At 37.2% G+C, this 16,904-nt stretch overlaps 3 protein-coding genes across 3 annotated transcripts; all 3 read right to left on the bottom strand.

The window, feature by feature from the left end:
- Window positions 1-965: 965 nt before the first annotated feature.
- On the bottom strand, window positions 966-2,871 carry LOC141632745 (uncharacterized). The gene is made up of 3 exons (XM_074445260.1): window positions 2,613-2,871; window positions 1,617-1,634; window positions 966-1,510 (listed from the first exon to the last, which is right to left on the bottom strand). The coding sequence occupies exons 1-3, from the start codon at window positions 2,869-2,871 to the stop codon at window positions 966-968; spliced, it is 822 nt and encodes a 273-aa protein (XP_074301361.1).
- Window positions 2,872-3,102: 231 nt separating this feature from the next.
- Window positions 3,103-5,548, bottom strand: LOC141632744 (protein FAR1-RELATED SEQUENCE 7-like). The gene is made up of 4 exons (XM_074445259.1): window positions 5,539-5,548; window positions 4,033-4,331; window positions 3,540-3,762; window positions 3,103-3,419 (listed from the first exon to the last, which is right to left on the bottom strand). The coding sequence occupies exons 1-4, from the start codon at window positions 5,546-5,548 to the stop codon at window positions 3,103-3,105; spliced, it is 849 nt and encodes a 282-aa protein (XP_074301360.1).
- A 9,372-nt stretch (window positions 5,549-14,920) lies between these two features.
- On the bottom strand, window positions 14,921-15,849 carry LOC141632743 (protein FAR-RED IMPAIRED RESPONSE 1-like). Its single transcript, XM_074445258.1, has 2 exons — window positions 15,356-15,849; window positions 14,921-15,248 (listed from the first exon to the last, which is right to left on the bottom strand). Exons 1-2 carry the CDS (start codon window positions 15,847-15,849, stop codon window positions 14,921-14,923), a joined length of 822 nt encoding a protein of 273 aa, XP_074301359.1.
- Between the last annotated feature and the right edge of the window lie 1,055 nt (window positions 15,850-16,904).

Here is a 16,904-nt window from a genome sequence, read left to right as displayed (position 1 = left end):
AAGTTACAAAAGAAGCGCAAAATTAAGAATTTGTGTTATCGAAAAAGTGAACAATTTGTGGACATATTTTTTGTTGAAATGTATTTTGTTTGGCAATCTTGAACTTAGAAAAGAATGTTTTGTCTTGTGGTTGGCAATGTTTGCAAGTGTAAGCTTTACAAAGTAATGAAGTGTAATGGTAAATTACACTAATGAAGTGTAATGGTTGACTATTTTTGGCAGTTATAATCATAGTTTTTTCAAAGTGTAAATGTGACTAAATTGCAAGTGTAATTGTTATCACACTTGTAATTTAGTCACATTTACACTTTAAGTGTAAATGTTAACACACTTAAAGTGTAAATGTTAACACTGTGGGTGTCAACTTTATCATCATCGAAAGTGTGAATGTAAACACACCTGAAATTAAATTGAATGCAGTGTAAATGTGGTGACATGGGAAGTGTAAATGTGGTGACAGCCTAAGTGTAAATGTGAACAAAAAAAAAGTGTAAATGTGAACAAATAGGAAGTGTAAATTTGAATATAGGAGAAGTGTAAATGTGAACAAATAAAGTGTAAAACTGACTAAATTGGAAGTGTAAATGTGAAGATATTCAAAGTGTAAATGTGAGGATATAGTATGTGTAAATGTGAAGTTACTGGAACTGTAAATGTGCTGACATGGGAAGTGTAAATGTTAACACCAGTTATTTGAAAATAAGTGTAACTGTTACTTGAAATAACATAACTAATCCAAAATAAGTTCAAGTAACACGATGTTTGGCTATCTAATAAAACCGAGAGATTTTGGTCTTATGACAGTATAACTCTAACGTTGGTGTTATTAAAAGTTACACCAACTGCAGTTCAAAGTTACGCTTCCATGAGACCAATTCCTTATCGCCCGCTTCTGTTATAGCACATCAAAGTTTTAAGTTACACACTCAAAATATATAGAGCAACACTTGTCACTGATCTGACGTCTATTCTTGTTCTGACTCCAGCTCTTCCTCCTTCTCTCCTTCATCCTCTTCTGGTTTAGACGACCCTTCGGACAATGGCGTGTGTGCTAAGAAGGGGTTAGGGCAGATTCTCTTGTCGTGATTTGTCATACTTTTGTAATTCTTACACTTACGTTTGGGTTTCCTAGCCAACACCATTGCTTTTGTTTTGGCTGACAGCAATCTTTTTCCGGTCCCCTTGTTTTTCGAATTCTTTGGTGGCAATATCGTCACTACCTCAGATGCCGTACAATTCAGAAATTTCTCCATTTGTTGATTTTTATTCAACACTTCCCCTAATGGTGACAGTGAGTGTTTAAATGATCTAATTACAGCGGAAAAGCTGTCAACATCAGCTACTCCTTTGTCTCGAAGGAGCCCTACAGCTTCATGAACTTCTGACCACATTATTGACATTGCAATTTGTTTTTCATCGATGACTTGCATGTTTTCTGTCCCTTCACCATTAGTATTGAAAATCCTTAATCGGAGATACTCTTTCATCCATCTATTTACAACATAATCTTCTGGTATAGTCTTTATCCCACTTATTTGAAAAAATCCATATTATATGGCGGCATAGGATTCCGGTTCTTTCAAACATCGTACAACTGCAGCTTGCTTTACGTGTACCTGTGTCATCAGATAAAGCTATCATGTAAGTGTGAACGTTAAAAATAGTGTCACTGATGTAAAGTGTAAATGTCAAGAATTGTAAAGTGTAAATGTTAAGTTATCAGAAGTGTAAATGTAAACTAATTAGAAGTGTAAATGATATGAACTGTAAAGTGTAAATGTTAAGGTATTAGAAGTGTAAATGTTAAGTTATAGGGATTTAAATGTGTAAATGTCATATGATGTAAAGTGTAAATGTCATGAAATGTAGTGTAAATGTCATTAAGTGGAAAAGTGTAAATGTTAAGGTATAGGAAGTGTAAATGTCATATGATGTAAAGTGTAAATGTCAAGAATTGTAAAGTGTAAATGTTATGTTATTAGAGGTGTAACTGTAAACTAATTAGAAGTGTAAATGATATGAACTGTAAAGTGTAAATGTTAAGGTATTAGAAGTGTAAATGTTAACTTATAGGGATTTAAATGAGATAACAACAGAAAGTGTAAATGTCATATGATGTAAAGTGTAAATGTCATGAATTGTAAAGTGTAAATGCTAAGTAATTAGAAGTGTAAATGTAAACTAATAGGAAGTGTAAATGATATGAACTGTAAAGTGGAAAAGTGTAAATGTTAAGGTATTAGAAGTGTAAATGTAAACTAATAGGAAGTGTAAATGTCAGGAACTGTAAAGTGGAAAAGTGTAAATGTTAAGGTATTAGAAGTGTAAATGTAAACTAATAGGAAGTGTAAATGTCAGGAACTGTAAAGTGGAAAAGTGTAAATGTTAAGGTATAGGAAGTGTAAATGTCATATGATGTAAAGTGTAAATGTCATCATTTGTAAAGGGTAAATTTTAAGTTATTAGAGGTGTAAATGTAAACTAATAGGAAGTGTAAATGTCATGAACTGTAATGTGTAAATGTTAAGTTATTAGAACTGTAAAGGTTAAGTTATAGGAATTTAAATGAGATAAAAACAGAAAGTGTAAATGTCATACGAAGTGTAAACTACCTGGACTGTATGCAACGTCAAAATTCTTCTTTCTGGATGAATCTTTGACAGTAGTTACCTCTAGCTCGCCTCTCTCAGTGAAACCTCGTGTTCTATATGTATCAATTGAGAAGATGGCTTCTTGTTTGAATTTGGGGAAAGCTGAATAGGTGTACACCTTTACAACATGAATCTCTAATGCCAGATGTGTTGACGCCGTTGCGGACGAGTGCTTATCCATGTTGTCAAGCTCCTTCTGTGTATGTCTTTGTTGGTCCATATTGCTCTCAAAACGCATCCAAAACTCAACCAATGTTCCTGACTTGTGCTCAAACCTCTTGAAAAAGCTATTTTCGCTCTCTGATCTTTGAGTTGTCCTCATAATCGACGCCATCCTCAAGTCTCTACAATGCGCCATCACCCACTGTCCCCTTATAGCATATGTATCTGCAAACCAATCATTTACGCCAACACCATGATCTTCAATTATTTGCTCCCATATATCATCAAATTATTCTGCCTCAAGCTCATCGTCCCATATAATGTCATTAATTTTACACATGAACTCATTATAATCACTCCTCGAGACGCCAAACTTACTGGGTATTTTGTTCATTATATGCCACATACAGAACCGATGGCGCGCTGTCTTGAAAACAAGAGGGACAAATTTGATAATGCCTGGGTCCTGATCTGTAATTATGTACTCGGGTTCCTTACCCCTCATTGCTTGTAAAAACCGGCTGAAAACCCAATTAAACAACTCATAATCTTCCCTTGTAATTAGAGCCCCACAGAACGTCACAGATCGTTTATGGTGGTCAACACCTGTGAATGGTGTGAATACCATAGAATACTTATTGGTGGAGTAAGTTGGGTCGAATGACACCGCATCACCAAAATTTTTTTAATTATCTCGGGCGGTATCGTCCGCCCATATGGCCCTACGTAGGCTGCCATCATCGTCAAGGTCATAGTCAAAGTAGAAACCTATTCTTGTTTCAGTCATTTCCTTAAAATGGTCAACAAATAACTGACCATCCCGTTCGTGAATGAAACATTTAACATCCCTATGGAAGTTCTTAAAATCATTTAAGCTTGCTCCAATGTTTTCGTATCCATTCACTTGTTCTTTGCAGATTCTGTATGTTTTTGTTGCTCCTATCTTCAGCTGCCAATCAATCATCAACAGATACGTCATATAAATATAACATGAATGGAATTATTTATTTAGTATAGAGAGTGATTATATATTACAAACCCTTGAGTTCGAAACGATTATCATCTAGTGATAATCTGTTATGTTACGCGACAATTTCTGGAACTCTCTGTCCTTAAGTGAGATAAGCTCGTGATTGTGACCCTCGTGGAACCGGTCAATTAATAAAAGACCAATCTTCATATATTGTCGTATCCTCGCTTTACACCCCACTCTAGTGACCCTGAATATCCTCTGTGACTTCTCCCCAACCAGTCCGTCATCCTGTTCTTTACTGGGCTTCTTGTGAGCGAAACCTTCTCGATTGCAGACGACGAGCTTTGACTTGATCTCACCGCCACGCCATTTTTTTGTTGTGTACCTACGTACATCAAACCCACAAGCAATAGCGTATATCTTATAAAAAGTCACCGCATCCTCAACGCCCCCAAACTCCTGGCCGATGTACGGTGTAAACCTCTTCTCGACCTCCCTACACAGCTCCTGCCTGTCAGGTTGAACTCCATTCTGTTTTAGCAAGTCTGTAAATGTGCAAGAGTGTAAGTGTAAATGTAAACATCCAAAAGTGTAAGTGTAAATGTCAGCAGAAACGAAGTGTAAATGTGCTGTTCTGGAAGTGTAAATGTCAGCAAAAGTGTAAATGTCAGCAGACATGCAGTCTAAATGTGATGCTTTAAAAGTGTAAATGTCAACAAAAAGTGTAAATGTGCAAATTATGATGTCCCAAAAGTGTAAGTGTAAATGTAAACATCCAAAAGTGAACTGTAAATGTCAGCAGAAACGAAGTGTAAATGTGCTGTTCTGGAAGTGTAAATGTCAGCAAAAGTGTAAATGTCAGCAGAAATGCAGTGTAAATGTGATGCTTTAAAAGTGTAAATGTGAACAAATAAAGTGTAAATGTTTTCAAATGCTAACTCAAATTAAAACTATAATATTAGCAATTAAAATGTGATTATAACAATTAAAAAGTGTAAATGTAAAACTATAGCAAAAAGAGTAAACATCCAAATGTGTAGCAGAAACGAAGTGTAAATATGATTGTCTGAAAGTGTAAATGTCAACAAAACTGTAAAAGCACACCAAAAGTGTAAATGTGAGCAGGAATGCAGTGTAAATGTGATGCTTTAAAAGTGTAAATGTCAACAAAAGTGTAAATGTTGTCAAAATGCTAACTCACATAAAAAATATAACAATAAAAATCAAAAGGTGACTATAACAATTAAAAAGTGTAAATGTAAAAGTACACCAAAAGTGTAAATGTGAGCAGGAATGCAGTGTAAATGTGATGCCTTAAAAGTGTAAATGTCAACAAAAGTGTAAATGTTGTCAGAATGCTAACTCACATAAAAAATATAACAATAAAAATCCAAAGGTGACTATAACAATTAAAAAGTGTAAATGTAAAAGTACAGCAAAAGTGTAAATGTGAGCAGGAATGCAATGTAAATGTGATGCTTTAAAAGTGTAAATGTCAACAAAAGCGTAAATGTTGTCAGAATGCTAAATCATATCAAAAATATAACCATAAAAAGTGTAAATGTAAATCTAGCATGAAAATTTACTTCTAACAATAGTGTAAATGTGTTCAGAATGCGTTCATGCTACTCAATACTCAAATTCATGAAAACCCAGCATGAAGATTGACTTCTAACAATAATAAAAACAAGAATGAACAAATATTAAAAACAAGGATGAACAAATTCGATGACATGCAAAATTTATCATTACCTTCATCCATCCTATTCAACTGAAAATATTAAAACGTTACTGAAAACAATGAATAAAATGAAGAAATACCATTGATGCCATCTATTATTTGCATGTTTACGCTGATTTGGAGGATTTAGAGGGAAGTTTAGCTTCGTTTTCAGATGAAAGAACCCAGTTTTAGAGAGAATAAAGAAAGAATAAAGTTGGAATAAGTGTGTTAAGGAAGGAAGAATGTGGGGAGTGTAAACATAGTACAAAGGATATCTCCTTTTGTCCGCATGAAATGATCATTGGTAAGGACAATTTGCAGGAAATGTTGTCCTCTTTCATAGCCAAGCTTTTCCCTTTTTTTTTGGCCTATATTTTGTAAAAAAATCTCCACCATAGATGTTGTCCATCTAAGGGTCCTTATAAAGACTTAAGGACTCCTTATATAGAAGAAGGATCAAGTGAGTCCACCTTAAGTCATTAAGTCCATAAGTCCCATTTAGAGCCCTTAGATTGTGAGGATGAATGGCTAAGATTACACCAAAAAGCAACTTATAACATTATAATAATATGTAGACTATTTACCTCTCCCCTTAGGGTGATAGACTCACTGTTCAAATTCTGCATGTTTGTGTCCTCCATCAGTCATATGCACGTTATTCAACTTCCCTCCACTATCTCATACAACTCCTCTAATAATTTCAAACAACCGTCCTTACTAATTCCTGTGTTTCATCTGACATTTCTTCAATTTTATTTTCTACATATCCTCTTCCTTACCAAATACAACAAATCCATTTTCTTCTCTATATTTTATTCCATTGAAACGCTCGCAATTCCTATCTTTGTTTCTTTACCTCACTTTGAAGGTAATTCATTGATCATCCTTTATTCTTTTCTTTGTTGTATTTTTTAAAATTTGCAAATTATCCTTGAGTCGTAATTGTTATATTGGGGTTATTTCATTTTTGTATTTTGTTATTTATGAGTTTATGATTTTATTGCATGTTTAAATTTATGTGATTTTTATTATATTTGATTATCCATAAACATTTTGATTCATTAGCGTGTTTGAATTTAATTTTAAGTGGGTAGTGTAAATATTATAGTCTTTGAATTGCTAATTAAATTGATAGTGTAAATCTGAACTGATGGGTAGTGTGAATGTATTTGTTAGGGTTTCAATCGAGCCTGTTTTTGGGGATTGTAAATGTGATGTAATTGGGACTGTGAATGTGAGGACAGCCCAAGTGTAAATGTGAACCAAAAAAAAGTGTAAATGTGAGCAAATAGAAAGTGTAAATGTGAATATAGGAGAAGTGTAAATGTAAACAAATAAAGTGTAAATCTGACTAAATTGGAAGTGTAAATGTGAAGATGTTCAAAGTGTAAATGTGAGGATAGAGTAAGTGTAAACGTGAACACAAAGTGTAAATCTGACAAAATTGGAAGTGTAAAGGTGAAGATACTGGGAGTGTAAATGTGAGGATAGAGTAAGTGTAAATGTGAACACTAAAACTGTAAATCTGACAAAATTGGAAGTATAAATGTTAAGATAATGGAAGTGTAAATGTGAGGGTAGGAGAACTATAAATGTGAACAAATAAAGGGTAAATCTGACAAAATTGAAAGTGTAAATGTGAAGATACTGGAAGTGTAAATGTGAGGATAGGAGAAGTGTAAATGTGAACAAATAAAGTGTAAATCTGACTAAATTGGAAGTGTAATTGTGAAGATACTGAAAGTGTAAATATGAGGATAGAGTAAGTATAAATGTGAACACTAAAACTGTAAATCTGACTAAATTGGAAGTGTAAATGTGAAGATACTGGAAGTGTAAATGTGAGGATAGAGTAAGTTTAAATGTGAACAAATAAAGTGTAAATCTGACTAAATTGGAAGTGTAAATGTGAAGATACTGGAAGTGTAAATGTGAGGATAGGAGAAGTGTAAATGTGAACAAATTAAGTGTAATCTGACTAAATCGGAAGTGTAAATGTGAAGATAGTGGAAGTGTAAATATGAGTAGAGGAGAAGTGTAAATGTGAACAAATAAAGTGTAAATCTGACTAAATTGGATGTGTAAATGTGAAGATACTAGAAGTGTAAATGTGAGGATAGACTAAGTGTAAATGTAAATGTGTAGACTATTATAGGTTGACTGATATTGTGCATTTCTTATGTACTTTTTTTCCTGATTCAGATGGTATCTGATGGAGAACTACCTGAAAGCGAAGAACAACCCCAAGTTACCCCTACTGTTTCCGTTAAGTGTCGCCCCAACAGGCTTCACAAGCTTATTAGTAAGCTTAACATTGCTCAACGAGCAGCTGTCTGATTGGATTTGGATTTGGGGGGCTGCTTCATCTTAAACTCAGAACTTTCCCGCTTTCACATGTTCCTGAATTTCTCGAGGCTTTCAGCAATGGTTCTTATGTTTTCAGGGCGTCGGAGTTGAAGGTGTTTATGGTTACTAAGTATGATATCTATGACTGTTTCATGTTACCTGTTGGTGAGAGAGAGATGGAAATATTACCTACTGGACATATGCCTGGTGCTAAAGATGAAAAATATGTGCGCATAAAACAACTGTGGCATAAAAAGTTCAAAGTGAAATCAAATTCTGATTCTATTCCTTTAGGAGACGTCTTCAATTATTTTGAGTCAGAGCAATTCAAAGATGGAGGGGATGAATTCTGCCGCCTGTTTGTGCTTCTTAGCATTTCATTATTCCTTGCGCCGACATTGAACAACGGCATTGAAATCAAACTTTTGAAAGTGGTTGAAGATGTGAGTGCCATACCGGAGTATGACTGGTGCTCGTATGTATTAGAATGTTTAGCTAATGCTGCAGCTGAGGCTCGCAGCGTGCAGTCACATCTGCTTGGTTGTATCCCTTTCCTTATGATTACTTATTTTCAGCGGTATGATTACCGTGGTATGAGTTGCCCAGATGGCCTTCCACTTATTCAGCATTGGGATCTGAAAACTCTATCGAAGAGGTTAAAGGATGAGCTGGACGTGGGTCCATTGGGTCGACTAACTTTCGAAGGTGAAGTACCCCCGATGTCAAAACAAGAACCCTGATGAGAAGGACACTGGTAATACGATGTTGGCCATAGCTGGCGCGCCCAAGGCGTTATTGGCAAGCCCTACGCCTCTTCTGATTTCAACGTCGGGTACAACACCCGATAAGGAGTTTATTGATTGAACCCCCGGTGTTGAAGATGACGATGAGTTGAAAATTAGGGTCGTAGATGTAAGTTTTATGTTATGAATGTTTAATTAATTGCAAAATTTTTATTTAATATATATACATACATATATATATATATATATATATATATATATATATATATATATATATATATATATATATATATATATATTGAGCAGGTATATTTTGTGTATCTAGACTCTTAAATCTTTTTTGTTACAATCGTAGAGTGTACATGAGTGTACTTGAAGATTCAAAGGAACGCGTGGCCTTCTATTCCTGGTATGCGGATGTTTGCAATGCTTAAGAATTTAACAACATGAGCTACTTCTTCAATCGATCTTGTTCCGTCACAAGCGACGCAAGCTTTTTTGAAGGTGCAAAGGTGAAGGAATATGTTGAAGAAGTTGGAAATTTAGCTTCCCAAATGAAGAAATATAATGATAACGCTCCCTCATTGTCAGATGTTGGGAAGGTGGCCAAGAAAAAACAAAGGCAAGCAAGAAAAAAAGACCAAGGTTCCTAAGTTCGAGTTTACGCCTCTTTGTAGAGCCTGTATCACTTGCGAAGATTCGATTTGGGTTATAAAGCAGGTGATGCGGCGATGTCACAGGTAATGGAGACCACTGATTTCTACAACACCGCTGAACTTAACGAAGCCTGTCGAAGAGAGGAAGAGGAATGCGGGCTAGATTTAACCGACGACTTGACTCAATTAACGGATCGGCAGATTCTAGAGAAAATTTATAGCCCGGATGAAGTTGAAGAAGCTTACACAAAGCCCTCATTTAACGAGGAGCAGGAAGGTTTGGTAGGGGAAGTTCCTGAAACTAGTGGTGCCCCTGAGAAAGTTGAACATGTTGTTGAGAAGTGTAAGTCAGAAGCAATGAATAAGGTTGATGCGGATGTGGTAGGTCAGTCAACTGAAGATGGTTCATCTTGATTCAACTAAAATTTATTTCGAAATGCGATATTGAGAACGCGCGCAAGGTTTGAGATATTGGTGATGGTGGTGGTGAAGCGGCAGAGGGCTGCGTACATAGAGGTGAGGATGAGTTTGTGCAGGGTATGGATATGGAGCAGGCTCAAGAACAGGGGCCTGTTACTGGTGAAGGGGAGGTGTCTTATTCAAAAGTAGCGAACAAGGTGGATGCGAATGTGGTAGTCCCATCAATTGAAGATGGTTCATCTTCATTTCAGTTGAAATTTATAGCGACAACTGATATTGATAACGCACTGAATAAGTTGTCGACAAACGGTGACAAATGAAGTGGCTCGGTGGTGCACCGAGAGAACAGACGAGGCCATGCGGGGAATGGATATGGAGCCGCCTCAAGATCAGGGGCCCTGCCGTGGGCCCGAATCACTGGTGGTTGGGCTAGTACCTGGCGTGGATGTGGATGTTAGCGGTGTACCGACAGACCAGGACGAGGCTGTGCAGGGCATGGACATGGAGCCGCCTCAAGATCAAGGGCCCTGCCGTGGGCCTGAACCACTGGTGGTTGGACCAGTGTCTGGTGAGGCTGTGGATGTTAGCGGTGCACCGGGAGTGGAACAGCCCATTGACCGACCCCAATTTAGTGGTACAAAAGTACCGGATGGTGAGCCTGGCGTTGTTAAATCCACAGTCCGTTAAGATGCATCGCAAGAAGGGTTAGAGAGTGGTAGTGGCATGGTCAACGGGCAAGGTGAACGCCCTACTGCACAACCCGCTTGTCCTGGTTCTTTTAGAATGATGACAAGCCAATGGATGTTGTAGAGGGAGCAGATAAGGTGGTTGTTGACGCACCGTCCTCCGAGTTTAAGTTGCCGGAATTTTATTGTACGTTTATATCTACTGCAGAGCTAGCTGAGGCATTTAAGGGGGTTCCAGGGGAGGATTTGGAACGAGTGATGTGGCAGGCCCTTCTGAACCACCCGTTCCTGCGGATGGTCGGGAAATTTATGTCCCCCGGAGTAACCTGGATCACCACCCTTTCCTATTTCATTCAACTGCGCCCTTACAGTGCATGGAAGTGGTCCCTGAGAATCTTACTTGCACCATGGATTGTGGGGAACCCATGCCCGAGCAGGGCTTTGTTACTGTAGACCTGCAGCTGAATATGAAATTATTTAGGAATGTTTTTAAGGAAAGGAAATACCTTCTAGACTACGTATTTAAAAAATCAGAAGCTTGGTTCAAAGGGTGAGTCGATTAATTTCTATGTCATACATATTAATACTTATATGTTGTCGTAATCATGTTCGCCTTATATAATTTTTTCTTTTTTTGTAGAGAAGAATTGGCAGTTTTTCATACTTTTTCTTCGTGTTTCGGGAAGACATGTTAACCCTTGAACCTGGACAGGAAGTTATGTCTTCTGTTATCGATTGTTGGTGCCTACTAATCAATAAGATGATGTATGACCAAACTGCACCAGTTGCATTTTCTCGTTGTTTCTTTGGGCTTAGTCACACCGTACTTCTCCTATCCTCACTCAATGCAATTTGTATAGTTCCAATTTAATTTGTAACGTAAGTGTCTAAATTTAATAGCGCTGCCCTTCGTTTGAACAGAGTGCTGCGCTGGATATTTGGAAAGCCAAGAAGAAAGGAATTGTTCTTGACAAAAAGGACGAAATCTGGGCTGGGAGGGATGCATGGATTCAATCGTGTTTGTCTCCATTTCAACTTCGATCTGATATGGTAAGTGTAAATGTGACCTATTATGAAGTGTAAATGTAATCACACAGAAAGTGTAAATGTCGTCACACAAAAAGTGTATATGTGATTTTCACAGAAAGTATAAATGACTGGATGTGATTAAGAAGAAAGTGTAAATGTCATGACATATGAAGTGTAAACGTGAGACATAGTGAACTGTAAATGTCGTGAGATATTGTGAAGTGTAAATGTCATGACATATGAAGTGTAAATGTGAGACATAGTGAAGTGTAAATGTCATGATGTATAGTGTAAATGTGATTATATTGAAAGTGTAAATGTGATGACATAGGGAGTGTAAAGGTGACTAAATAGGAAATGTAAATGTCAGCACATATAAAGTGTAAATGTGAATATATAGAAAGTGTAAATGTCATGACATAGGGAGTGTAAATGTGAGACATAGTGAAGTGTAAATGCCATGATGTATAGTGTAAATGTGATTATATAGAAAGTGTAAGATAATGACATAGGGAGTGTAAAGGTGACTAAATAGGAAGTGTAAATGTCAGGACATATAAAGTGTAAATGTGATGATATAGAAAGTGTAAATGTCATGACATAGGAAGTGTAATTGTCATGACATATAAAGTGTAAATTTGAATATATGGAAAGTGTAAATATCATGACACAGGGACTGTAAATGTGACGAATTATTGAAAGCGTAAATGTGAAATTTTACTGAGTGTATCTTTTATGTCTTTGTTGTCATATCCGCCAGGTCTTCATCCCGGTCTTATCTGGCAGTAATGATCATTACAGTTGTGCATGCATATACTTCATATCTGAGCAGATAGAGTATTTGGACAACCGTCGCTACGACGATGATTTTGAGAAGCTTCCATATTTTGGAATTTCGCGTATTGCGGTAATAATTATAAATAGCATACCTTAATTTGTTCTTTAGTGTATATGTATTCTGGAATTGTAAACACTGTTTTTAAATTGACTATTTTTTTGAAATTCCTTTTATAGTGTGATTTAATGGGCGAGTATCTGGAGTCTAAAGGGTTTGTCAAAGGTTCAAAGTTCGTCGGGTTTAAATTTGTCAATGTCGAATTTAAATGGCAAGGTAGGGGTATTCTGCGTTTGATTGCGGGGTGTACATGATGATACACATGCTTCTTTTCAATGGGAAGCTTTTTGACTGCGCCTTAGATGAGATGGACGTTATCAACCTCATCCGGGCTGAAGTGGTTTCGATCCTTATCCTGAGTGACCATAACAAAGTGAGGGAGAGCGTTCTCGAAAGGATAACCCAATTCAGGCAAAAGTATGGTCAAGGTATGAATTCGGTCTCCAATGCTGCACAGAAGCGGAGTCTGGACGATGAGGAAGAGATTACGTACAGTAAACGTCCCCGTGTTTCAGACCCACCCCCTAAACGCGTAGAAGGAAGCCCTGTGGTCAATCCTGTAGCCATACAGGCGGAAAGCAGCCTCGTTGTTATTCAAGCGTCAGCGCAGTCTTCAGGTAGCCAACCTTTGTCAGCCGTAAGGAGCCGTCCCCGGGGCGGGGGGCATGGCTTGGGATGTTCTATTTACTGTGGGGCTGCTGGTACGCAGACTCTTGTTGTCTCAACCTTCTTACGGAACAATCAAACTTTAGTCAGGAGTGTTCGATCACGTCAAAAGCATACGGTGGACTATTGCTTGTTAGACGACTACAACTTTGAAAATTCGTTAGTATCTGCCAGACTCTTATAACATGGCCAATTAGTTACGAAATTTAATTTGTAACTACTTCTCAATTTCTTACTACTATACGTGTGTTTCATTGCAGCGAATCAATCTCTTGGTAAAGTAGGCATGCCGCGCTACGCCGGTCCGACATCATGTCCATGCTTCCTGAGGTTGTAATGTCGCATGTTGTCATTGAGTCCTGGGCTGTTTTGCTTAACCATTTGGAGTCTGCTGAATACTTACTTCCTAGGATGGCCTTCTTTGGGATACGTCATATGGTACCCTCCCCCCTCGCACAAAGCCTAAAAGTTATACATTATTTTTACTTTTATTATGTAGGCTCACTCACTTCTCTGAACAGGAATGTATCATGCAGCTTTTGGATATACGTGAAGCAGGCTCACAGTCTAATGACATCACCGATTTGTATCACATTTGGGATACCTTCATCCAGGACTGTGATAAAACTTTCAACCTGAATGCCGAGTTTATCTTCGTACCTGTCAACATTGGTGGGCACTTTGCATGCGTATGTATAAATTTTGGACAACAAACTGTTGATCTCCTTGACTACCAACATCATGCCAACTGGGATCAGTCTGAAATGTGCAATGTTACTCGCCAAGTGGTAAGTCTGATGCCAATAAATCATTTTCGAAAAGATGAACAATAGATGGTTTATTTAATTGTTAGTGCTTTAATGGCAGGCATCAGCTGTTAGCGATTATTTGGATGTCAGAACGGACAGGAGATACGAGATTACTAACTCTGAGCATCGGCAAATCCCGTTCAGGCGCCAAACACCCCTTCCTAACATAACAGAATCAGGGATTTGGATGCTGATGTACAAGGGTCAACCTTTTGAGCATCCAGACTTGGAGAGGAAGAGGAATCGACGGTACTTGGTAGTCGAGTTGGTGGCGACGCTTGTTCTAGCTGACATAAATGTCAACAGAGACATTTTTGAAGCAAAGTTGAATGGGTTTATCGCTGGAAAAGAAGATTTATGGGCCAAGTTACAAAAGAAGCGCAAAATTAAGGCAAAATTATAGGAATTATATTGAAGCGCAAAAGAAAATGTAAACTAATAGGAAGTGTAAATGTTATGAACTGTAAAGTGTAAATGTTAAGTTATTAGAAGTGTAAAAGTTAAGTTATAGGAATTTAAATGAGATAAAAACAAAAGTGTAAATGTCATATGATGTAAAGTGTAAATGTCATGAATTGTAAAGTGTATTTGCTAAGTTATTAGAAGTGTAAATGTAAACTAATAGGAAGTGTAAATGTCATGAACTGTAAAGTGTAAATGTCATTAAGTGGAAAAGTGTAAATGTTAAGGTATAGGAAGTGTAAATGTCATATGATATAAAGTGTAAATGTCATGAATTGTAAAGTATAAATGTTAAGTTATTAGAAGTGTAAATGTAAACTAATAGGAAGTGTAAATGTCATGAACTGTAAAGTGTAAATGTTAAGTTATTAGAAGTGTAAATGTTAAATTATAGGAATTTAAATGAGATAAAAACAGAAAGTTTAAATGTCATAGGAAGTGTAAACTACATGGACTGTATGCAACTTCAAAATTCTTCTTTCTGGAAGAATCTTTGACAATAGTTACCTCTAGCTCGCCTCTCTCAGTGAAACCTCCTATTCTACATGTATCAATTGAGAAGATGGCTTCTTGTTTGAATTTCTGGAAAGCTGAATAGGTGTACACCTTTGCAGCATGAATCTCTAATGCCAGATGTGTTGACGCTACTGCGGACGAGTGCTTATCCATGTTGTCAAGTTGCTTCTGTGTATGTCTTTGTTAGTCCATAGCGCTCTCAAAACGCATCCAAAACTCAACCAATATTCCTGACTTATGCTCAAACCTCTTGAAAAAGCTATTTTCGCTCTCTGATCTTTGAGTTGTCCTCATAATCGACGCCATCCTCAAGTCTCTGCAATGCGTCATCACCCACTGTCCCCTTATAGCATATGTATCTGCAAACCAATCATTTACGCCAACACCATGATCTTCAATTATTTGCTCCCAGATACCATCAAATTCTGCTGCCTCAAGCTCATCGTCCCATATAATGTCATTAATTTTACACATGAAGTCATTATAATCACTTCTAGAGACGCCAAACTTACTGGGCATTTATTCATTATATGCCACATACAGAACCGATGGCGCGCTGTCTTGAAAACAAGAGGGACAGATTTGATAATACCTGGGTCCTGATCTGTAATTATGTACTCGGGTTCCTTACCCCCCATTGCTTGTAAAAACCGGCTAAAAACCCAATTAAACGACTCATAATCTTCCCTTGCAATTAGAGCCCCACAGAACGTCACAGATCGTTTATGATGGTCAACACCTTTGAATGGTGTGAATACCACAGAATACTTATTGGTGGAGTAAGTTGCGTCGAATGACACCGCATCACCAAAAATTTTGTAATTATCTCGGGCGGTACCGTCCGCCCATATGGCCCTACGTAGGCTGCCATCATCGTCAAGGTCATAGTCAAAGCAGAAACCTATTCTTGTTTCAGTCATTTCCTTGAAATGGTCAACAAAAAACTGACCATCCCGTTCGTGAATGAAACATTTAACATCCATATGGAAGTTCTTAAAATCATTTAAGCTTGCTCCAATGTTTTCGTATCCATTCAATTGTTCTTTGCAGATTCTGTATGTCTTTGTTGCTCCTATCTTCAGCTGCCAATCAATCATTAACAGATACGTCATATAAATATAACATGAATGGATTATTTATTTAGTATAGAGAGTGATTATGTATTACAAACCCTTGAGTTCGAAACGATTATCATCTTGTGATAATCTGTTATGTTACGCGACAATTTCTGGAACTCTCTATCCTTAAGTGAGATAAGCTCGTGAATGTGACCCTCGTGGAACCGGTCAATTAATAAAAAACCATTCTTCATATATAGTCGTATCCTCGCTTTACACTCCACTCTAGTGACCCTGAATATCCTCTGTGATTTCTCCCCAACCAGTCCGTCATCCCGATCTTTACTGGGCGTCTTGTGAGTGAAACCTTCTCAATTGCAGACGACGAGCTTTGACTTGATCTCACCGCCACGCCATTTTTTTGTTATGTACATACGTACATCAAACCCACAAGCAATGGCGTATATCTTATAAAAAGTCACCGCGTCCTCAACCCCCCCCCCCCAAACTCCTTGCCGATGTACGGTGTAGACCTCTTCTCGACCTCCCTACACAGCTCCTGCCTGCCAGGTTAAACTCCATTCTGTTTTAGCAAGGCTGTAAATGTGCACAGAGTGTAAGTGTAAATGTAAATGTCATCAGATATGAAGTGTAAGTGTAAATGTAAATGTCCATAGAGTTTAGTTGTAAATATCATCAGATATGAAGTGTAAGTGTAAACGTAAGTCGAAGTAAAGTGTAAATGTAAAGGGAATGTTCCATAAATGTAAATATTCCAAAAGTGTAAATGTGCAAATTATGATGTCCCAAAAGTGTAAGTGTAAATGTAAACATCCAAAAGTGTAAGTGTGAATGTCAGCAGAAACGAAGTGTAATTGTGCCGTTCTGAAAGTGTAAATGTCAGCAAAAGTGTAAATGTCAGCAGAAATGCAGTGTAAATGTGATGCTTTAAAAGTGTAAATGTCAACAAAAGTGTAAATGTTTTCAGAATGCTAACTCAAATTAAAACTATAATAATAACAATTAAAAGGTGACTATAACAATTAAAAAGTGTAAATGTAAAAGTACACCAAAAGTGTAAATGTCAGCAGAAATGCAGTGTAAATGTG

This window comes from Silene latifolia, chromosome Y (assembly GCF_048544455.1).
Source record: "Silene latifolia isolate original U9 population chromosome Y, ASM4854445v1, whole genome shotgun sequence".
Taxonomy (NCBI): Eukaryota; Viridiplantae; Streptophyta; class Magnoliopsida; order Caryophyllales; family Caryophyllaceae; genus Silene; species Silene latifolia.
This window is presented reverse-complemented; position numbering and strand designations above follow the sequence as displayed.